Below are 22,121 nucleotides of genomic sequence, written 5' to 3' on the forward strand. Positions count from 1 at the left end.
CCATTCTTTATTCATTAAGGCCTAATACCAACCTATACCGCAGTGTGAGGTATTTGGACATTTGAAACATGCAGATTGCAGTTGGGATGATTTGGGCCACAAACTGACAGGAAAATGTGACAGTTCACTCAGTCTCAACACTGTCACCACTTTGTGTGAACTGACAAATTCACAGGTTTTCAGTGCTACAGCAGATGTTGGCGGTGTTATTGATGAAACCTGAATCGTTTTCACCCTGATAACAGTTTAAAGTAGAAGCAGAGGTGGGAAGCAACAAAGTACAAACACTGATACTGTACTCGGCTCAGCAGCTTAGAACCAAAAGCTATATCAAAAACATTGACAGGTAAACTTATGTAACATGTTAACATAGGACCCTTTCATATAAGCTTTCCAATTCTTGCATCCATTAAATGTGGAGAGATAAGGCAAGACATCACAATTGCCTCCAACAGCTGCTGTTTTCATGTGAATTGCCTCTCACCCTCAGACCTTTCTCAACAGAGTTGAGGTCAGGGGAGTATGGGGCCACACCATGGGTTTCTCTCCTTTTATTCCCATAGTAGCCAATGCGACAGATGTTCTTTGCAGCATGAGATGGTGCATTGTCATGCATGAAGATAATTTTGCTACGGAAGGCACAGTTCTTTTGGTACCATGGAAGAAAGTGGTCAGTCAGAAACTAAAGGTAACCAAATTACACTGTAGCAAATAACATTACATAATACATTTATGGAAATTGCCAAGGTCATTGTCACAGACCTTAAAGGTGCACATCCACATAGTAGTAAACCTCAAGAGTTCTGCATTTCTGCTCAAGTTAAAAATTATTTAAATTTCTGTATTTTCGCCATTCTTTAGTGCACACACAGTAAATTGACATGTAGCTACTGGCCACTATGAAGGTTCGTGTTTTGTAGGTTAAAATTCAGCTTATTTAAGGATATTATTTCATTACTAGGAACTATATCTTTGAGGTCCGTATCATTTTCATGTCATACCTATAAGCAATGAGCTCACCACCCTTCCCTATTCAATTCAATACAATTCAATTTTATTTATATAGCGCCAAATCACAACAAAAGTCGCCTCAAGGCGCTTCATAGATACAGAGAAAAACCCAACAATCATATGACCCCCTATGAGCAAGCATTTTGGCGACAGTGGGAAGGAAAAACTCCCTTTTAACAGGAAGAAACCTCCGGCAGAACCAGGCTCAGGGAGGGGCGGGGCCATCTGCTGCGACCGGTTGGGGTGAGAGAAGGAAAACAGGATAAAGACATGCTGTGGAAGAGAGACAGAGACTAATAACAGATATGATTCAATGCAGAGAGGTCTGTTAACACATAGTGAGTGAGAAAGGTGACTGGAAAGGAAAAACTCAATGCATCATGGGAATCCCCGGGAGCCTACGTCTATTGCAGCATAACTAAGGGAGGATTCAGGGTCACCTGGTCCAGCCCTAACTATATGCTTTAGCAAAAAGGAAAGTTTTAAGCCTAATCTTAAAAGTAGAGATAGTGTCTGTCTCCAAACTGAAAGCTGGTTCCACAGAAGAGGGGCCTGAAAACTGAAAGCTCTGCCTCCCATTCTACTTTTAAATACTCTAGGAACAACAAGTAGGCCTGCAGAGCGAGAGCGAAGTGCTCTAACAGGGTGATCTGGTACTACAAGGTCATTAAGATAAGATGGGGCCTGATTATTTAAGACCTTGTATGTGAGGAGCAGGATTTTGAATTCAATTCTGGATTTAACAGGAAGCCAATGAAGGGAAGCCAAAACAGGAGAAATATGCTCTCTCTTTCTAGTCCCTGTCAGCACTCTTGCTGCAGCATTTTGGATTAGCTGAAGGCTTTTCAGTGAGTTTTTAGGACATCCTGATAATAATGTATTACAGTCGTCCAGCCTGGAAGTAATAAATGCATGAACTAGTTTTTCAACGTCACTCTGAGACAGGATATTTCTAATTTTAGAGATGTTGCGCAAATGGAAGAACGCAGTCTTACATATTTGTTTAATATGTGCGTTGAAGGACATGTCCTGGTCAAAAATGACTCCAGGGTTCCTCACAGTGTTACTGGAGGCCAAGGTAATGCCATCCAGAGTAAGAATCTGCTTAGATACCATATTTCTAAGATTTTCAGGGCCGAGTACAATAACCTCAGTTTGATCTGAATTAAGAAGCAGAAAGTTAGCGGCCATCCAGGTCTTTATGTCTTTAAGACATTCCTTCAGTTTAACTAATTGGTGTGTGTTATCTGGCTTCATGGACAGGTAGAGCTGGGTAGAGCTGGGCGACCGTGGCTCAGGGGGTTGGGAATCGCATCTGTAACCGGAAGGTCGCCGGTTCGATCCCTGGGCTCTCTGTCCTGGTCGTTGTGTCCCTGGGCAAGACACTTTACCCTACTTGCCTACTGGTGTTGGGCAGAGGGGCCGATGGCGCAATATGGCAGCCTCGCTTCTGTCAGTCTGCCCCAGGGCAGCTGTGGCTACAACTGTAGCTTGCCTCCACCAGTGTATGAATGTGAGAGTGAATGAATAGTGGTATTGTAAAGCGCTTTGGGTGCCTTGAAAAGCGCTATATAAATCCAATCCATTATTATTATCTGCATAGCAGTGAAAATTTATGCAATGTCTTCTAATGATGCTGCCTAAGGGAAGCATGTATAATGTAAACAGAATTGGTCCTAGCACTGAACCCTGTGGAACTCCATAATTAACCTCAGTGTGTGAAGAGGACTCTCCATTTACATGCACAAACTGGAGTCTATTAGATAGATATGATACAAACCACTGCAGTGCAGTACCTGTAATACCTACAGCATGTTCTAATCGCTCTAATAGGATATTATGGTCAACAGTATCGAACGCTGCACTGAGGTCTAGCAGGACAAGCACAGAGATGAGTCCACTGTCAGAGGCCATAAGAAGATCATTTGTAACCTTCACTAAAGCTGTTTCTGTGCTGTGATGAGCTCTGAAACCTGACTGAAACTCTTCAAATAAACCATTCCTCTGCAGGTGATCTGTTAGCTGTTTGACAACTACTCTTTCAAGGATGTTTGGTATGAAAGGAAGGTTGGAGATTGGCCTATAATTAGCTAAGACTGCTGGGTCTAGAGATGCTTTTTGAGTAAAGGTTTAACTACAGCCAGCTTGAAGGCCTGTGCTACATAGCAGATTATTAGAGATAGGTTGATCATATTTAAGATCGAAGAATTAATGACAGGACTTCTTTGAGCAGTTTTGTAGGAATGGGGTCTAAAAGACACGTTGATGGTTTGGAGGAAGTAATTATTGAAGTTAATTCAGAAAGATCAATTGGAGAAAAAGAGTCTAACATCAATGGTACTAAAAGTAGCTGTAGATAATATTACATCTGTGAGATTATTATTGGTAATTTTTTCTTTAATGATTAAAATTTTATTTGTGAAGAAGTTCATGAAGTCATTACTTGTTAACGTTAAAGGGATGGTTGGCTCAAAAGAGCTCTGACTTTTCCCCTCTGATTGTTCTTGGCATTTTGGTAAACTAGCTTTTTGTTGGGCTGTTTTAAATTAAAAATATATATATAAAATAAAACCACCCAGAACTTACCTACTCAAATTATACAAATAATTTAATTGGTCTAGGATTACTATGGAAATGACTAAAATGTTAGAAATAGGTAAAGAACCTTGATCAGTGGACAAATAAACACATAACTTGAAGTTAAGAGTTTTATTCAAGAGCAAAGCAGTTTTCTTGCTATTGTGTCAGGACTGTGGAATTAGTGTAAGATTCCAAAGCCAAAGTCAAGTCTTCCAGCACCAACTTCAGCTGCTTCACATTTAGTGAACTGGAGTCACTCAGCAGGCCGCCCGCCGTGGCGTTGGAGTCACTCAGCAGGCCGCCCGCCGTGGCGTTGGAGTCACTCAGCAGGCCGCCCGCCGTGGCGTTGGAGTCACTCAGCAGGCCGCCCGCCGTGGCGTTGGAGTCACTCAGCAGGCCGCCCGCCGTGGCGTTGGAGTCACTCAGCAGGCCGCCCGCCGTGGCGTTGGAGTCACTCAGCAGGCCGCCCGCCGTGGCGTTGGAGTCACTCAGCAGGCCGCCCGCCGTGGCGTTGGAGTCACTCAGCAGGCCGCCCGCCGTGGCGTTGGAGTCACTCAGCAGGCCGCCCGCCGTGGCGTTGGAGTCACTCAGCAGGCCGCCCGCCGTGGCGTTGGAGTCACTCAGCAGGCCGCCCGCCGTGGCGTTGGAGTCACTCAGCAGGCCGCCCGCCGTGGCGTTGGAGTCACTCAGCAGGCCGCCCGCCGTGGCGTTGGAGTCACTCAGCAGGCCGCCCGCCTGGCGTTGGAGTCACTCAGCAGCCGCCCGCCGTGGGTTGGAGTCACTCAGCAGGCCGCCCGCCGTGGCGTTGGAGTCACTCAGCAGGCCGCCCGCCGTGGCGTTGGAGTCACTCAGCAGGCCGCCCGCCGTGGCGTTGGAGTCACTCAGCAGGCCGCCCGCCGTGGCGTTGGAGTCACTCAGCAGGCCGCCCCGTGGCGGTGGGAGTCACTCAGCAGCCGCCCCCCGTGGCGTTGGAGTCACTCAGCAGGCCGCCCGCCGTGGCGTTGGAGTCACTCAGCAGGCCGCCCGCGTGGCGTTGGAGTCACTCAGCAGGCCGCCCGCGTGGCGTTGGAGTCACTCAGCAGGCCGCCCGCCGTGGCGTTGGAGTCACTCAGCAGGCCGCCCGCCGTGGCGTTGGAGTCACTCAGCAGGCCGCCCGCCGTGGCGTTGGAGTCACTCAGCAGGCCGCCCGCCGTGGCGTTGGAAGTCACTCAGCAGGCCGCCCGCCGTGGCGTTGGAGTCCACTCAGCAGGCCGCCCGCCGTGGCGTTGGAGTCACTCAGCAGGCCGCCCGCCGTGGGCGTTGGAGTCACTCAGCAGGCCGCCCGCCGTGGCGTTGGAGTCACTCAGCAGGCCGCCCGCCGTGGCGTTGGAGTCACTCATCAGGCCGCCCGCCGTGGCGTTGGAGTCACTCAGCAGGCCGCCCGCCGTGGCGTTGGAGTCACTCAGCAGGCCGCCCGCCGTGGCGTTGGAGTCACTCAGGCCGCGGGGCCGCAGGCCGCCCGCCTGGCGTTGGAGTCACTCAGCAGGCCGCCCGCCGTGGCGTTGGAGTCACTCAGCAGGCCGCCCGCCGTGGCGTTGGAGTCACTCAGCAGGCCGCCCGCCGTGGCGTTGGAGTCACTCAGCAGGCCGCCCGCCGTGGCGTTGGAGTCACTCAGCAGGCCGCCCGCCGTGGCGTTGGAGTCACTCAGCAGGCCGCCCGCCGTGGCGTTGGAGTCACTCAGCAGGCCGCCCGCCGTGGCGTTGGAGTCACTCAGCAGGCCGCCCGCCGTGGCGTTGGAGTCACTCAGCAGGCCGCCCGCCGTGGCGTTGGAGTCACTCAGCAGGCCGCCCGCCGTGGCGTTGGAGTCACTCAGCAGGCCGCCCGCCGTGGCGTTGGAGTCACTCGGTTTGGAGAAACCAACCTTCTGACTGACTGCAGTTTTTCCCTTCACGGTTTTAACATTGTTTGGCTTTTTCAAAGGCAATTCAGATTTCAAGCTTCCAACTGATGCCTCAGTATCCACTTCATTAGTTTCCTGTTGTACTGGAACAAAAATAAAACAAAATTTAAAACAAAACCACAAACACGATTAAGATTTAGTCAAATCCACACCAAGCAACTGGTCTCAGACTTTGTGCCCTACATGACTTTTTGGTCATATGCAACGATACTGTTGCATAAATGTCTACATCATGTCAATGAACAATGTAGATAAGGATTTTTAAGTCAATTACAACACCACTGACCAAAGCCCTCATGCATGTGCCCCACACAAGTGTGCTGTCACATGCTTGTCAACTACTGGCAACAAACTACATAAAACTGGATCTTGCTTACCTTCATCAACATTTTGAGTCAATATTGACTGGAGCAGGGCAAGCGCTCTCTGTATTGAACCATCATTGGCTCCAAGACCTGTAAACACAACATTCTTATTATACTAAAGGTTTTCACATTGAGGGAAAGTTTATACTACAACATTCAGCTGGTTTCCAAAGTTAACAAATATCTTCCTCCAAGTCCACACATACAGACAGTAACAGGTACTTACATAAGTGTCTATTTGAATTATGACCCTGTGTTTTATACTTTTAATTTGAGAACATTACACATAATATAACCATTAAACTCAACTGCTGGCAACAACCCAGTTCTTGACAATTTAAGCATTTCCCCCCCCCCCTTTCATTTTTTCTTATTTAATAACTTCAAATCACATTGAGTAGTCTTGTCACAGGATACAAGACAAGAAAATGAATACACTTAGTACAACATGCCCTGATAAGTTTTTGAAAATTTTGTGCTCTATACATTTTTCACTCTTTCAGATGAATGACAGGCATTTTAATCACCAACCATCTTGAAATGAATTTTGTAACCATGTGCCCTCAAGCATAAATTAGAAGCCAGGGACCTTACCTGTCTTTTCCCTCTGTAGCACTTTATTCTGTCTGTGACTCAATCCACTGACTGCAAAACAGGGGGAACATGATTTACAATTAGCACGTTTCTGTTCATTCTTTATGCCATTTGATGCCAAAAGAGATAATTTGCAATAGTTAAGTTATATTTCCAAATCTTTACACCAAAACCTTCTAGTAGTTTCAAGATCTTATCTTACAAAAATCTACTCCTAAGTTAATTAACATAAACATCAAACGAAGCAGAAAGAAGCTACAAAACCTCCAGCAAGCCAAACAGTCAGCAGACAAACAAGAATGGTCCGAACAGCTCCCATTGTTCCAGCAACCAAGCACAGATGGAAGTCACCTGTGAGGTTTAAAAAGGCCACTGTGCAGGCGTCACACCTGCAGCTCATCAGCTCCAATTATCTTGCTTTGGAAGAAAAAGAGGAGCAAAGACGCACTCCACACCAGTTGCTGGCAGTAATGCACCATTTTGCTGTTTGCAACTGCCAAGAAATATTTTAAAAGAAGAAGAGGCGCAAAGAAGAGGCGCAAAGAAGAGGCGCAAAGAAGAGGCGCAAAGAAGAGGCGCAAAGAAGAGGCGCAAAGAAGAGGCGCAAAGAAGAGGCGCAAAGAAGAGGCGCAAAGAAGAGGCGCAAAGAAGAGGCGCAGTCTTTAGGCTCATGATAGATCGTACAGGGTTCAGTTTAACTATAAAGATTAATACAGAGCAATGTGGAAATGCCAAGATAAGGAAACATCGGAACATCAATTATTGAAATTTATCTGAAAGGGATTAAAAATATGAAAACCACAAACTTTTGCAAATTTTCAAACATATGAGGGCATGTTGTACTTAAATATTTGTATTTTTTTGTCTTTTGTATCTTGCGGCAAGCCTTCACTCATCCATGCAGTTTGTATCAACAGTTCTTGGTAAAGCTTAAACCACTGTTCTGATCAGACAGGCACGCAGAAGTTTTTAAACTGTAAGTGCAATCCATCTAAACTGGGAGTAAAGAGACATTTCACATAAGCAAAGATGGGCAGCTATAATTGATAAGCATATGCAGACAAATATGAGTCATAGCTATAATCAGATTCTACAAGCTTTTGTGCCCCACGCTCCCTCCCTTTTTTCCAATTCGTTAACTATTCATTAGTACGTGAGGATCTGCCTAGCCCAGGAGCCATCGTCAATCTCCCATTGTTTGCTAGAAATGCTTAAAATGAAGATGTGGAGCTATGTGACATATTATATATGGTCTTTAACAAAGCAAAATATAAAGCAACACCAATGCTGCTGAAATTTGCTTTATTTTTACAATCATGACATAAATATGACAAACATTGTCCACATAGTTGTTGACGTTTTCTCAAATATGCATGTGTTGCATAACCAGTACATTCCATAGTTGTGCTCTTTTCCATCTCTGTATCTTTCCAGCTAGCGTAGGGGCTGCCGGTATTTGACACGTTTCCTCATGTCTGCAGGGAGAAGATGCAGGAAAGCAAACCGTTAAACTCACATTTCCAGCTGTCACAAAAATCCTGGCCCAACTTAGATGAACACGTTAGAGAGATGTGCAGGTTCCAGCATGTATTGTGTTGTTATGTGATGTGTCTTGTGTTGTGCACGGCATCTGTCACATACTGATCCCACTGGCATTGGAAGAAGGCCAGACCCACAGGAGTCATGTTGTCCTGGTACTTTCCGTAGAAATCCACCGTCTTAAACGTGCGCTGCACCAGTGAATGGCTGTGTGGAGAGACGATACATGCTCAGTGTGTTTTTAGTTATCACACAGATTAACAGTTATGTGCCTACTCAATGCACGCTTTAATCCGGGAGGTGTTTAGAGTATTTGTGCTAAATCAACTTAAAGTCAACATGTCAAGACAATTGATTTTATTTGTTTAGTAATATTCACAGAGGAGAGGTTATATTTAAAGGTAAGGACTACTCTGCAAGATTTAATAAACTGAAAATGGAAAGCCGATCTGTAAAGTCCTTATTCGTGAATCAGATATTGGATCTGTATGATTCAAGGTTCACTTTGACAGCAAATTTTCATTTAATTATATTGATAGTCTACTATGACATTTAGTCATAATTTAGGTATCTCGATTCTTTTAGTTTAGTGTAGTTTTAGTGGACCAATTCACACTGATGTGAAGGTTTTTTTTATACCCTTTCTTGCCAGCCACGCTGTGGAGTACTGCATGAAAATCATGTTTTTCTTGAAGGATGCAGACTTCTTCCTGTACCACTGCTTGAAGAAGGTGTCTTCCAGAAACTGGCAGTAGGACTGGGAGTTGAGCTTGACTCCATCCTCAACCCGAAAAGGCCCCACGAGCTCATCTTTGATGATACCAGCCCAAACCAGTACTCCACCTCCACCTTGCTGGCGTCTGAGTCGGACTGGAGCTCTCTGCCCTTTACCAATCCAGCCACGGGCCCATCCATCTGGCCCATCAAGACTCACTCTCATTTCATCAGTCCATAAAACCTTAGAAAAACCAGTCTTGAGATATTTCTTGGCCCAGTCTTGACGTTTCAGCTTGTGTGTCTTGTTCAGTGGTGGTCGTCTTTCAGCCTTTCTTACCTTGGCCATGTCTCTGAGTATTGCACACCTTGTGCTTTTGGGCACTCCAGTGATGTTGCAGCTCTGAAATATGGCCAAACTGGTGGCAAGTGGCATCTTGGCAGCTGCACGCTTGACTTTTCTCAGTTCATGGGCAGTTATTTTGCGCCTTGGTTTTTCCACACGCTTCTTGCGACCCTGTTGACTATTTTGAATGAAACGCTTGATTGTTCGATGATCACGCTTCAGAAGCTTCGCAATTTTGAGACTGCTGCATCCCTCTGCAAGATATCTCACTATTTTTGACTTTTCTGAGCCTGTCAAGTCCTTCTTTTGACCCATTTTGCCAAAGGAAAGGAAGTTGCCTAATAATTATGCACACCTGATATAGGGTGTTGATGTCATTAGACCACACCCCTTCTCATTACAGAGATGCACATCACCTAATATGCTTAATTGGTAGTAGGCTTTCGAGCCTATACAGCTTGGAGTAAGACAACATGCATGAAGAGGATGATGTGGACAAAATACTCATTTGCCTAATAATTCTGCACTCCCTGTATGTAGGAATGCTTTATACCTCATAGTACTGTATGAGGTAATAGAGCACTTTGCTCTCTGACTGCAGGTTTACTGATGTTTCCTGGGATAGTTAAAAATAGAATGGGAGGCAGAGCCCTCAGATTTCCCACCCCTCTTCTGTGGAATTATTTCCCAGTTTGGATTTGGGAGACAGACATTTTCTTTTACGATTAGGCTGAAGACTTTCCCTTTTGAAAAAGGTTACATTTAGGACTGACCAGGTGACCCTGAATCCTCCCCTAGTTACACTGCAGTAGGTGCTCAGAGTGTTTATTCTTAACTCAGCTCTTTTAACTTGCATGTGTTTACTCCACTCTGCATTTGATGATTAGTTATTAATATCTGGCTCTCTTCCACAGCATGTCTTTATCCTGTCTTCCTTCTCTCTCCCCAACCGGTCACAGCAGATGGCCCCGCCCCTCCCTGAGCCTGGTTCTGCTGGAGGTTTCTTCCTGTTAAAAGGGAGTTTTTCCTTCCCACTGTCACCAAAGTGCTTGCTCATAGGGGGTGACATGACTGTTGGGTTTTTCTCTGTATGTATTATTGTAGGGTCTACCTTACAATATAAAGCACCTTGAGGTGACTGTTGTTGTGATTTGGCACTATATAAATAAAATTGAATTGAACTGAACTGAGTTAAACCCCATCCGGTCACAGCACTGCCACCACCACCAGCTCCTCTTTTTGTTTTCTCTTGCCTGCTTTGCCTTAGACATTATCATATTATACCACATATAATGTAATATCTGAAATAGCACAAAAAGAAATGAATAAATAAACAAATAAAAGATTCACATGCATAAGAGGAGCCTATAGAGATTCTATATAGCTGTTTGTGCAAAAGCAAAATGTCTTCAGCACCACCATGCATTCAGATCACAATTCTGATTGCAAAAGCTGCCAGAAAGGACCACATTTAAAAAAAAGAAAAAAAAAAAGATTTCTGGTTCTGCCCTCTGTCTATTATTGTAGAGTTTTTAAAGCATCTCGAGGCATCTGTTGTTGTCATCTGTTGCTATGTAAATAAAAATGGAATGAAATTAATGTGCAATCAATCAAAACTGGCATAAAACAGACACATGAGCAAAGATCCGCAGCTATTATTGCTAAGAATTTACAATCAAATATGAGTCATAGTTAAAATAAGGTTCCTGAAAAGTTCTGACTCATCGGTGTGGTCTCTGGGGATTTTAACTCAGCAGTGCCATCTGCTGACATTTCTTTGAATGCTTCAGTATACACAAAATTAGGGATAATTACTCAACATTAGAGCAACTGCAGCAATAAAAGTTTATAGTATCAAGTATGAATAAATGTATCTTTTTCTAGACGGGCTTTTAGACAAATTCTTGGTCTTTGACATGAACGTCTCGTGGGCTTAAAACTATAAAAATAAATAAATAAATATTTGAGGCATAAAAATGTTACTTCTATCACATTTTGACTCCACATGTACCTGCTTCTTATTGAGCTGTTAAATGTTGCCGACTTATATTTGGTGTTGCTGGCTGGAAAAATCCCTGCCAGATTATCATTAATAAAATGCTGATAATTGATGTTTAGTGAGTATAAAATGTTTGTTTTTTGGCAAAGGTAAATAAAATGCAGCCCCAGTGCAGCTGAAAATTGCTTTATTTTTACAATCATGACATAAATATGGCAAACATAATTCCACATTGTTGTTGCTGTTTCCTCAAATGTGCATGTGTCTGATAATCAGTATATTCCATAGGTGTGCTCTTTCCCGTCTCTGTATCTGTCCAGGTAGCGTAGGGGCTGCCGGTGAGGGTATTTGACCTGTGGGGGGTGGTACACTGGAGGCCTGATGAACTCAAACACGGGCTCCCTCATGTCTGCAGGAGAAGATGCAGGAAAGCAGACCGTTAAACTCACATTACCAGCTGCCACACAAATCCTGGCCCAATTTAGATGAACACGTTAGAGGTGGGAAACAAGTTCCAGCATGTATTGTGTTGTCTTTTTCCCACACCGTGACTCACTTAGGGTGTTGTGAAAGGTATCTGTCACAGATTGATCCCACTGGCATTGGAAGAAGGCCAGACCCACAGGAGTCATGTTGTCCTGGTACTTTCTGTAGAAATCCACCGTCTTAAACGTGCGCTGCACCAGTGATTGGCTGTGTGGAGAGACGATACATGCTCAGTGCGTTTTTAGGTATCACACAGATTAACAGTTATGTGCCCACTCGATACATGTTTTAATCCAGGAGGTGTTTAGAGTATTTGTGCTAAATCGAGCTAAAGTCAACATGTCAAGACAATTGATTTTATTTATTTATTAAGGTTTGTGGTATACTAGGAGCATCAGCCACTTGTCTGAAGCATATTTAATATGGCAGAGTTTTTTTTTTCCAGCATTTGTGGTCTGCAATAACACGTCATAATTCAGGTCCTATATAGTGATTGTGCGATGCTAGTATTTTACAGAGAGGTCTGTATCTCTATCCATCCATCCACAACTTTCTTCATGGTGGTTGCCCCACAGAAACACAAGTTTTGCTTTTAAATTTCCATCCTCTGCTATGTGTCTGAGATCGCCATGTTATCTATATGGTATCTCAACACTTAATGACATTTTAGAGTCAAGAGTAGAAAAAACTCAATGTAGCAGAGTGTTTATAGCAACCAGCCTGAGAGTTTGGCTCACATGGGTTACTCGCGCATAAAATGACCTCTAAATTAGAATTGTGTTTAGTATATCCATCACTACAGCAGCACATGTATGCCAGGTTTGGGTGGTTCGGGAGGCAGTTGCTAATGCTACACTGAGATTAGTGTTATTCCTACCTACTGAGCACAACACATTTCCTAGTCACAGGTATCTTGCTGTAACTTGCTGTTGGGATGGACTTTGTTATTGTTGTAACTCCATCCAAAAAGAATACATCATCCACCACTCTGATTAGTGTACTACTCACCATGGTGAGGGCCTGATGTTTTCCTGGAAGTTGATGGGCCCATCCTGCTTGAAGAGCACGTAAATATAGCGATGGAAGCCTGTTCCTCTGGCAGGGAAGGGTGGCAGGTAGTGACACAGCTCCTCACCAGCCTGGACTGCTGCGCCCGGTATGTTCCCCCTGCAGAGACATGGGTCATTCGAGGAATCCATGAATAACTCGAAAGTGAGAAATCAATGACAGTAAGCCAACCAGCATAAAGTGAATGGGCTGTAATTTTTTTTTAGTGCTCATCCAGATGATCTGACCAATCAAAACATCTTACACTTCACGTTAAGAGCCGAGAACAAAGCTCTGTTTTATTCCATTTCCTTTTTAGGGTTCGCCTTGCTGTAAATGCCCTATTTATTAGTTTGTCACCAGCTCCACCTTATGAGCCTCAGTCTTAGCATCGCCTGTGTGTGACCTTTTTTTTTTTTTTTTAAATCTCTGAAAGTCTACCGCAGCGATGGAACACAATTCTTTCAAAAGTCACTCCATCATTTGGTGTTTGGTTTCTGTTGGTAGAAAGCCGTTTCAAAATCTCTCACAGGTGTCACACCTTATTATTGAGTGTTCCTCGGTCCTGACAGAGACCACTCAAGTAAACACAGAAAGGTTTATTTGCAGGATAAAACTGATTACGCAGAACAAACACGTACCAATTTGTCCTCAAGCAGACCAATACATGTGGAAAATACTAGTGTAAGAGGATGAAAACCCTGCTCCCACAGCAGAACACAGCCACCAGATTCTCTTGCTGAAGGGGTTGTGCAGCAGTTGTATCCTCAGTTGGCCACAAGATGTCTCTTTTTTCACAGAAACTGTACTTACTACACTGATCAGAATCAGAATCATTTAATAATCAATAAGGAAATTATGTACTTGGATTATAAACTAGTTTTGACATCTAAATCTTACTCCTGTGAGACAAAGCTCTGTAAATGCAGCACTCTGCACCGTGAAGCTCACACAGTCAAATGAAGGAACTATAAGCATATGTTTTGTGAAACTGGATGCTCAGATTTAGTGGGAAACCTTATACTTTGGAAAATTAGATCAGTAAATTGATCTTGTTGACTTAGGAATTATCTGATTGCACTTTTGAACCTCAGCATAAACACAACATGGTCAGCATATAGTTTTAAAGCTTATTTGACTGGTATGAGACTACTCACACAAGCCAGTGGATGTATTCTGCCTCGTTATCTTGAAGATGCTCATCTGAGGGGGGAAAAAAAAATTGTACTTAATTTGGACAGTCTGAAAAAAAGTAAAGAATCCATCAGTTACTTGTGTGGATTCACTTTTAAACGTATTAAAAGACAGCCAGTCATTCTTAGGACTGTCCACTGATCATTTTGTGTGTACCTGGACAGGTAAGCAGGAGGGTCCACAGGGAGCCCTCCTCTGCATTGAAGCTGATCTGTGGTGCCGTTGCTGCCTGGAGGACCACAAAGAACAGAAAGAACATGATGCAAGAAGATTTATAAAAGGTGTGGGGGGACATAGAATCAAAATCTCTTAACGTACCTCAGTGGGTGTCAGTTGATTCCCATAGTGCACATGAGTGCCGTTATCCTGGCTGTAGCAGACCTTGAGTGTAACCTGAGGTAGAAAATAAGCCATGGGGAAGAGATCTCTGAAGACCCCATAGTGGTCCGCAAGTCTTTTAACATGAAACGGCCCGGTTGTCTTCTCCCAAGTTTCCTGCACTTGATCCAGAGGGATCTTAACTGGTGGACAACAAGGAACCTGTTACCACAGGGTACCAAAACAGAGCGACAGGAGAGTTCGTTAGAAACTGATGTAAGCTTACACGTGCGCAGACGAGACGCCCTCTCCAGATCGACGTTCTTCTTGTTCTCCTTCATCACCTGCCTCCTCTTCCTTACTTCTTTGGTCCTGCAGGGTTGATAGTAGGGCAGTCCGATGTCCACTCGCTCTGCGCCTTCAAACACAACAGAATTCTTTCGTGCTATCTGGAGTTTTTACCATTAAAAAAATGACATTTACAAGACATCACATTGCCCCGATGTTCACTCCATCATCTCACCGTGCTCAGGGTCAGCGTTTTCCACGTAGCTCCTGTAAGTCTTCCACCATACGTCCTTGTTCCTCGCCTCCGCCGCTTGCCTGAAATAACGATTGTAGCTGCGATACTTCTCTACCGACGCCAGGTTTTTAACATCAATCTCTTCATTTGGCATCGGGCCCAAAGGAGGAACCCGTTTGCAGAGGAATGCTGGAAACATCCCAAACAGTTAGACACATCGCTTTTGAAAATGCTACATCTTTAAATGGTAAAGTGTACGATATCTGAAATAGTGTACGATAGTGATCGTAGATGGTGATTCACATTTACTTTTCCAGCTGCTGCGCTGTTCTATTTCACCTAATTTGTATTCATTCTGCACCAAAGTATGTTTCTGTGCCTTTTGATTGTCAAAGCTACTGATTTCCCAAATCTGAGTGGGGAGGTGGAAGAATCCATTACATTTTGATACCACGCGGATGACTTTGCCTACATCTGTGAAGTACACAGATGTAGGCATTGCATCCTCAGTGCCTTTCTACTTTGTAAGCAAGGCTACGTAAAAATTATGGGCCAAATGTGAGGAAATGTGGTGGAGAGAAAGAACAAGAGCATGCATTCAAATCCCCTTCTTTAAAATTGAAAACAATGCCTTTAGGGTCTTGGCAGAGGATCAGACAAATGTCATGAAAAGTGAAGATCAAGTTAATTAACTGGGTGAAGAGCAATGTAATGCCTGTGGGCGAGTCAGACTTTGGAGGAAGATCACCCCTCATTTCTCTTTGTGTTATTTATCAGCTTGTGGCTGGTTTTAAAGCATGACTGAAAACTGCAAAACAAATGGAAATGTGCAGAGGACATTTTGCACTCCGAGTCAACTGTCAGTGAGTGATGAGTTCACTGTCTCGTACTTTACCTGTTTATTCTAAGGCAGATATCTTTGCACCTTTATAACTATGGCTGTGAGTATTTACTGATAACTATATTAGTCACTGGATAATTACACAGCATACACTTTGCAGTTCAAAATTAAGAAGAAAAAAAAAACCAGTAGCAGCTAATTTCCAGAAAATAATGTAACTGATGTATGAGCCGTTTAGCATTAAATGTGTTGACACTCTTACAACACCTCAGTTGTTTTCCTGATAAATGTTTAGCTAGACCAAATTTATTCGTCACATTTGTTTATGAGATTTCTACCATGTCTGTAAGGGGACAGCGTGCATCAGGGCTCTGCTGCAACTAATACAACCTACCGAAATATTTTCTATATTCAAGACGTTCAGGAAGTATTTTAAAAATTGTCAAATACAAATGGACTCCATACCTGTCGTGACAAATGTCCTCGCATTATTGACCCCTAAATCTGTCCCGGTCCGTAAAGCAGCAGCACATACTGTGCGCAGCGCCATCTTGGAATGACTTTCCCCGCCCCTACTTTTTTTTCTTTTTTTTTAAACAGAATACGGTGGCCGAGAGGGAAAAAAGAAAAGAAGACACTTAAAACTGAATTATGCAGTCATATACATTATAACATTAAAATTTAATACATAAAAAAATTATGTATATTATGTAAAAAATTTATGTAAGGATTTTTGAGGCGAATGTTTCAGTAAATATCTATTCTACATTAATTAAACCAAAATAAAGCAAACGATTGACATAAATTAAGTAGTATTGCCCTCGCAACTTCACAGCGGAACAGTGTTACAGTTTGTCTCATAGCATACAAAATACAAAATATATGGGTCTTTTTTTAATTTCATTGGTTTCTCGAAAGCACGTGAAGGCGTCCCTTTTTGCGTCATACGTCATCCGGAACGCTTCATCTAGCGATATTCATACAGTGTTCTGCATGAATCTATCTGTTTACGTGGTAAGAATTATTATTTTTTGGTACAGCATCTTGCTGGTGAGTGTGTAATGGTGCTCTGTTTTAAGATATCTTTTGACCATTTTAATATGTTGACGAGTATTTGTTTGTAACAGTCCGCGCTAACGTTGAATGACTTGAAAGCATGCTAACGCTGGCTAACATTAGCTTTTCCGTTCACTTGTGTGGTAGCTGACATTAGAATCTGGGACTGCTGCCTTCCTGCTCGCCTGTTATTTTTCCCTATAAATGTTAAGCCAGTTCATAAAGAATATTTTCCTGCCCAAAAATAAAATTATTTTCTTTAAAAAAAAAAACGAAATGAAGTTGTTTGTCTCGAAAGGTGTCATATTATGATTAACCTCAGCCTTTTTTGTTTCCCTCTACAGAGATGTCTGCCATGTCTTCAGAGATGGAGTCTCAGAATGCAAACCTAAACTGTTCCATTTGCCTGGAGTTCTTCCGGTATCCTGTAACCATCCCCTGCGGTCACACCTTCTGTAAAAGCTGCATCAGCAAGCACTGGGACATTAAGAGCCAGTCTGACATTGGCCCTCAGTGCCCCATCTGCAATGAGGAGTTCAAAATTAGACCTGTCTTGAGGCGTAATGTGTCCTTGTCGGTCCTGGCAGAGACTGCAAACAGCGCTGGCCCCTCATGTAGGGATGCTCTGGTGAGAGGAGGTGAAGGGGCCAGAGCCATGCTGCTGTGCGAGCGCCATAAAAAGCCTTTGGTTTATTACTGCAGGCAGGACAAAAGGTCTGTGTGCAGCGAATGTGAAAAGTCAGAGTGCATGAACCACGAAAGGGTCATATTGGAGGAAGAAAGGGAAACTCAAGAGGTATGCAAACACAAAGCCTCTGCAGATTTAAAACTGGGAGTGGATTATAGATGATGATTATCACATATTTGTATGACTGTGAAAGAATAAATGATTTTTTTCTTGACTTGATATGTTTTCATTACAGCTGCTGCTGGAAAGGAAGAATACAGACGTGGGGAAACTGCTTGAAGAGACGCAGAAAAGTATAAATGACTTGACTGAGAATATCAATCAAGCTAAGGTAAACTCTCACTTTAAGCCTTTGTAAATGCTTCGCAAAAGGAGGCTTTTAAGTATGAAAGAAATCAAAAGCGTGTGCCCAAATGAACCCAAGCAACTATTTTACAGAGCATATTTTAAATTCACAGGTAACTCTTGAGCAGACATCAGCCTGGGTGAACGCCAAGTTTTCTAACCTGATGAAAATCCTGTCCGAGAAGCAGGATGCAACAGCGCTTTTTATTGAGGTGCAAAAGCAGGCAGCCCTCGCGGAGGCAGAGGCGCGGCTAACCGAACTCAGCGAGCAATCCCGCCTGCTCAGAGAGCGCCAAGACCAAATTGCGGCACTACATGACCTCCCTGATACTGACCTCATCAGGGTTTGTATCCCTTGCCTTTACACATTTGGGAAGGGGAGGATCTGGTTTTTTATTTTGGTTCATTTTATAGTCCCAGTAGTTTACAAAGGTAAGTATGTGCAGGTTGCTGTTTCATGTAACATGCACAAGTGGATGCGTAGAGCTTTCAGCAAGCTTCCTACTGCTGGATGGCTGCACAAGCATTTTTTTTAAATAACGAAATGTGGGCTTAATTAAACAACACGAGGCTGGTATCTGTTCAATCACAGAAAACCTCAGTGTTTCGCTTCTTTCGACTACAAAGTTTATCAGAGTTGCGGCCCAGGCCTTGTCACGCCTTTCCTATGAGCCACGTAAAAAGAACATTGAGTGTCACAAGTAGCACAGAGAGAATAAAGCAACTAAAATGAAAGATGTCTGTTGGCAATAATAGATTTATTCAAATGAGTATCCATGCAGACGATGGCTGAGCCATGGACAATAAATAAAAGCTGGAATTGCCTCCCAGAGTACAGCGAATGCGAGAGTTTCTTATAGCCCTCATTCTTTCCAAAGGCCAGCAGGTGGCGGCTTCACTGGCTGCAAAGAGACATCTTGGAAAATTAATGTTTACTTTATTTGTTATCTCATTAAGAACTTTCCACATAAGTTTATTTTGTCAGATTTTAGTTCCAGGCCAGTGAATGCACCATGATACTTATTTTGTAAGTTATAGTCTCCCCTTTGCGCTCGATCTGTCTGGTTTGAAAGGCACTGAGAAAATATTCCAACTCTCAGCTTCACAGCAATGCTTTCCTGACCAGTGGGAAACATCACAATGGCGTCTTTTACATATCGACAGTGTGTGGGCCAGACAAGTAGAGGCATTATTTGAGCCAGCTAGGGCAATAATTACACCGTTTAACAGAAACAATGCCTGAAACCTATTAACCACAAATTCTAGGAGCACACTGTAGAGGATCCAGACACATGTCATAATGTAATGAATGGCAGGTGATTTTGAATTGTCATTAGAACTGAGTTTTTATTTCATTTAACAATCGCAGACGCAGCTTAAACTCACTGTTTCAGCTGTAAGGTCAAACCAAAGTAATTAATCAGACATTGAAACTTTTGCCTATTCATTAAAGCACTGCCTGAAACCCGCTTCTTCACAGGAATCATCGCACGTAGAAGTCCCGCGCTTCAAGGATATTTCCACAGATGTGACTTCGACCCTGCAGGATCGATTAAACGGCGTCACCGACATCCTCTCCCGAGTGTCTAAGCTGGTGTCTGAGGACCTGGAGAAAGCTGTGACCACCGCTGTGGGTCATGACAGAGAAGGTGACCTGTCACTAGGAAAGATGAAGCACGTTAGCTCGATCCGCCTTCAGACGGTCCTCATGTGTTCTCATGCATTGTCTTTGGTTTCCAGGTTCTCCTCAGGACAAGAGGCCAGTACTCGCTGTGGTTCCCAGCCCCGCTGCTCCATGCCACCCTGTTGGGAAGGAGGGCCTCAGTGCTTGTGAGTTCTAAGAGACATTTTATAACTAAGGACCTCTAAGACTTTTCTAGATCACTGTTCCAGCTTTAATCTGCCTGATTCATTTTCTTCCTTCTTACAGACCGATGCTCTCTGACTTTTGACCCACGGACAGCCAATGGGCATCTAGTTCTTTCCCAGGAGAACCGCAGGGCTGAGCACTTGACATCAGGGCCACGCGCTGTCCCCGCTCATGAAGCCCGCTTTGATCACACCTGGCAGGTGCTGTGCTTTCAGGGATTCAAACACGGACAGCACTACTGGGAACTGGAGGTGTCCAAGCCTTGGGCCTACCTCGGGGTAAGGATATCATAATGCTGTGTAGGCTGTGGCTTTGTGACACATCGCTTTGTAGAGGGTCGCTAACGGGAACATTTTGGGTCCTGCCGAATAAATCGTTGATATCTATGTTGAGGTCATCAGAACTAATGATTCCATGCAGATTGTAGCTGCACGTATTCAGTCCACAACAGGTGGAAATCAGCATGTAACAAGCTCAGGAACCTAACTTGTGACCCACACGTTACATGAACCTGCTCAATAGTAGATCCACTCTGTCTGATCAGTCGAGAACGTTTCAACAGATTTTCCTTATGTGTTATACAGGGATTCATTGTTCCCAGAGAAATGACCACAGGATGCTAATGTTTCACTTGTTCTGCGCATCTTCCTCCCCAGGTAACCTACGAGAGCATCCCCAGGAAGGAAAAGGGCAAGAGATGCATGGTGGGAATGAATGAACTGTCCTGGAGCCTGCAACTGGACGAGCACCAGCTCAGCGCCTGGCACAACGGCCGGCGGGAGACCATCCCCGGCAACTCACATCACAGCCGCATCGGCATGCTGCTGGACTACGAGGCGGGTACGCTTACCTACTACGGAGCCGGCCAGACAAGGCTGCACGCCTTCCACTGTGCCTTCACCCAGGAGCTGTTTCCCGCCTGCTGGATAGGAGAGGGGGTCAGCATCACCCTCTGCTCTTCATGAGTGGACTTGTAGAAGAGGGGAACAAGTGGAATTCTAGGAATACTATGACTCATGGCCACAATCTGACTTGACATAAAGAACCCCCTCCCCCCCGCCTCCAAACAATCTAGGAGCTTCTTTTAAATTCACTTTTCTCTTCTGGGACGACTGCCTTCCTACATTGTTTTTAGTAGAAGAATTGACTGACTGGGATTTTCTTTCCTCTAACATGTTTGCCATTTGGTTTTGCATTGTCACTTACCACAATGTTGCTAAGGAAACCGTTTATATGCACACGTAAGGGGCTTTTAAAACGATTTGCAGTTTTAGTTCACACTAATTCATTTTTTTTTTAACATGTGATAAATAATGTTCATGTGTCCTATTTCAGGTAGGAAAAAAACAGTTACATTTCAGTGGGTCACACTTTTGAACTTTCATTACCTAAAGCTTAGAAACAAGTGTCTCCTCATGAGACACTGAACTCTGCATACATGCTGGATTATGTCTTTAATTAGGGCACACACCCTTGTTGAAACAAATGTTCTTTTTTCCAAAATAGCATTACAATATATGCTGTGTGATTAGTGAAAAGATACTTACTGAGGTGGAGGTGAATGCATCAGTAATACTGTGTTGTTTCTGTGCCAGCACAGGAGGACAACTTGAACACACGGTCTTACACATGTCAGATTTGAGTATTCTTGATTCTGCCCTAAAGAAATGCACTTCAGGCTACATGAGAAGTTTCCTATAGGTTGACGAGGACCTGTTACACTCATTCCATTTGAAAAACATGAATTGACTCTAAGGGAAATTTATGATTCTTTTTAGTAAAGGTGAAATTCGATATTGTCCTGACTTTATTTTTAAAGTTCAATTAAAGCATTATATTAGTAGATTCACCTATTGTATCAATTTGAATATCTTCAGTGACTTCACTCAGGAGTTATCTCATTCATATTTTCAGGAAACTTTAGGTCGGGGTTACCAAGACACAAACCGACAGAAAAGCATAATGGGTCCACTTTTGTAGCTTTATGTTCATCACACAGAGTGAATTGTATCAGATGGAAACTGATGAATATCTGCCTGTGCCACAGCATATGTCCACATACAAATGAAAACAGCAAATGTAAAGGGGATGCTTGGGAAACAAATTTCAAGGCTCAGATGTTTAGGGTAAATATTGTACTCATACATGTCCAAACCTCATTGTGTTTTCTGATAATATTCACATGTATGCTGAGCTCATTCTACGGAAGTATGTGAGCTACTGTAGGTGAAAGAAAAATGTTGCAGGCTGTAGCGCTACTACTGAGAACACAACTGAAAATCGAAGGCTGCGTTATCACGTTGCGATCTGATCATGACTGCGCAAACAAATGGTGCCGACGGCTGACGGTGCTGAGCTGGAATCTGATGTATTGTGCTGGTGTGTGCGTATTTTGGGGCAGATGATTTTTAGATTATGAGGGTTTACAAATCTTAGCTTAGCTGAGAACTTTTAGCACATTTAAAGTGGGTTACTGCTGTGGATTTGCACAAGTTTCCTGAAGATAAGGAACAGCTGAGGAAAAGCACATTTGGCTGTTTTGGCCTAATGATTGGGGGAAAACTTTCTGTCACTCTTCCTGCTGACTGTTGCATATGTTTGTCAGAACTGCTAATGCACTATACTGTGGACTATTAAAACTTATGATAGCAATACTCTGCTGAAAT

The 22,121-nt window shown here is 43.6% G+C and overlaps 3 protein-coding genes across 4 annotated transcripts; 1 reads left to right on the forward strand and 2 right to left on the reverse strand.

Annotated features, from left to right (window-relative positions):
- Window positions 1–5,065: 5,065 nt before the first annotated feature.
- Window positions 5,066–6,880, reverse strand: LOC120736476 (S-antigen protein-like). The gene is made up of 4 exons (XM_040036627.1): window positions 6,754–6,880; window positions 6,490–6,540; window positions 5,908–5,985; window positions 5,066–5,613 (listed from the first exon to the last, which is right to left on the reverse strand). The coding sequence occupies exons 1-4, from the start codon at window positions 6,806–6,808 to the stop codon at window positions 5,066–5,068; spliced, it is 732 nt and encodes a 243-aa protein (XP_039892561.1). The 5' UTR covers window positions 6,809–6,880.
- Window positions 6,881–11,257: 4,377 nt separating this feature from the next.
- mrpl38 (mitochondrial ribosomal protein L38) lies at window positions 11,258–16,067 on the reverse strand. Its single transcript, XM_040036847.1, has 9 exons — window positions 15,962–16,067; window positions 14,656–14,844; window positions 14,419–14,550; window positions 14,133–14,335; window positions 13,971–14,043; window positions 13,778–13,823; window positions 12,582–12,740; window positions 11,644–11,780; window positions 11,258–11,496 (listed from the first exon to the last, which is right to left on the reverse strand). The coding sequence occupies exons 1-9, from the start codon at window positions 16,044–16,046 to the stop codon at window positions 11,360–11,362; spliced, it is 1,161 nt and encodes a 386-aa protein (XP_039892781.1). The 5' UTR covers window positions 16,047–16,067; the 3' UTR covers window positions 11,258–11,359.
- Window positions 16,068–16,374: 307 nt separating this feature from the next.
- trim65 (tripartite motif containing 65) lies at window positions 16,375–22,121 on the forward strand. 2 transcript variants are annotated; one of them, XM_040036732.1, is made up of 8 exons: window positions 16,375–16,510; window positions 16,897–17,348; window positions 17,476–17,571; window positions 17,699–17,929; window positions 19,066–19,234; window positions 19,326–19,415; window positions 19,516–19,733; window positions 20,112–22,121. In XM_040036732.1, the coding sequence occupies exons 2-8, from the start codon at window positions 16,899–16,901 to the stop codon at window positions 20,418–20,420; spliced, it is 1,563 nt and encodes a 520-aa protein (XP_039892666.1). In that variant the 5' UTR covers window positions 16,375–16,510; window positions 16,897–16,898; the 3' UTR covers window positions 20,421–22,121. The 2 variants fall into 2 exon arrangements, with proteins under 2 accessions (XP_039892666.1, XP_039892667.1); XM_040036733.1 differs by having other exon boundaries at window positions 16,451–16,546.

Source organism: Simochromis diagramma, unplaced genomic scaffold, assembly GCF_900408965.1.
Source record: "Simochromis diagramma unplaced genomic scaffold, fSimDia1.1 OVJJ01000371.1, whole genome shotgun sequence".
In the NCBI taxonomy this organism is placed as follows: domain Eukaryota; kingdom Metazoa; phylum Chordata; class Actinopteri; order Cichliformes; family Cichlidae; genus Simochromis; species Simochromis diagramma.

Coding starts and splice junctions, on each gene's coding strand:
- LOC120736476 (XM_040036627.1), bottom strand. CDS start 6,808: ATGGGAGCTGTTCGGACCATTCTTGTTTGTCTGCTGACTGTTTGGCTT. Junction 6,541..6,753: donor GACTGTTTGGCTTGCTGGAG/GTTTTGTAGCTT, acceptor CCTGTTTTGCAG/TCAGTGGATTGAGTCACAGA. Junction 5,614..5,907: donor GACTCAAAATGTTGATGAAG/GTAAGCAAGATC, acceptor TTTTTGTTCCAG/TACAACAGGAAACTAATGAA.
- mrpl38 (XM_040036847.1), bottom strand. CDS start 16,046: ATGGCGCTGCGCACAGTATGTGCTGCTGCTTTACGGACCGGGACAGAT. Junction 14,336..14,418: donor GGCGTCTCGTCTGCGCACGT/GTAAGCTTACAT, acceptor GTTGTCCACCAG/TTAAGATCCCTCTGGATCAA. Junction 11,781..12,581: donor AACATCAGGCCCTCACCATG/GTGAGTAGTACA, acceptor CTCTCCACACAG/CCAATCACTGGTGCAGCGCA.
- trim65 (XM_040036732.1), top strand. CDS start 16,899: ATGTCTGCCATGTCTTCAGAGATGGAGTCTCAGAATGCAAACCTAAAC. Junction 17,572..17,698: donor AGAATATCAATCAAGCTAAG/GTAAACTCTCAC, acceptor TTAAATTCACAG/GTAACTCTTGAGCAGACATC. Junction 19,734..20,111: donor AGCCTTGGGCCTACCTCGGG/GTAAGGATATCA, acceptor CTTCCTCCCCAG/GTAACCTACGAGAGCATCCC.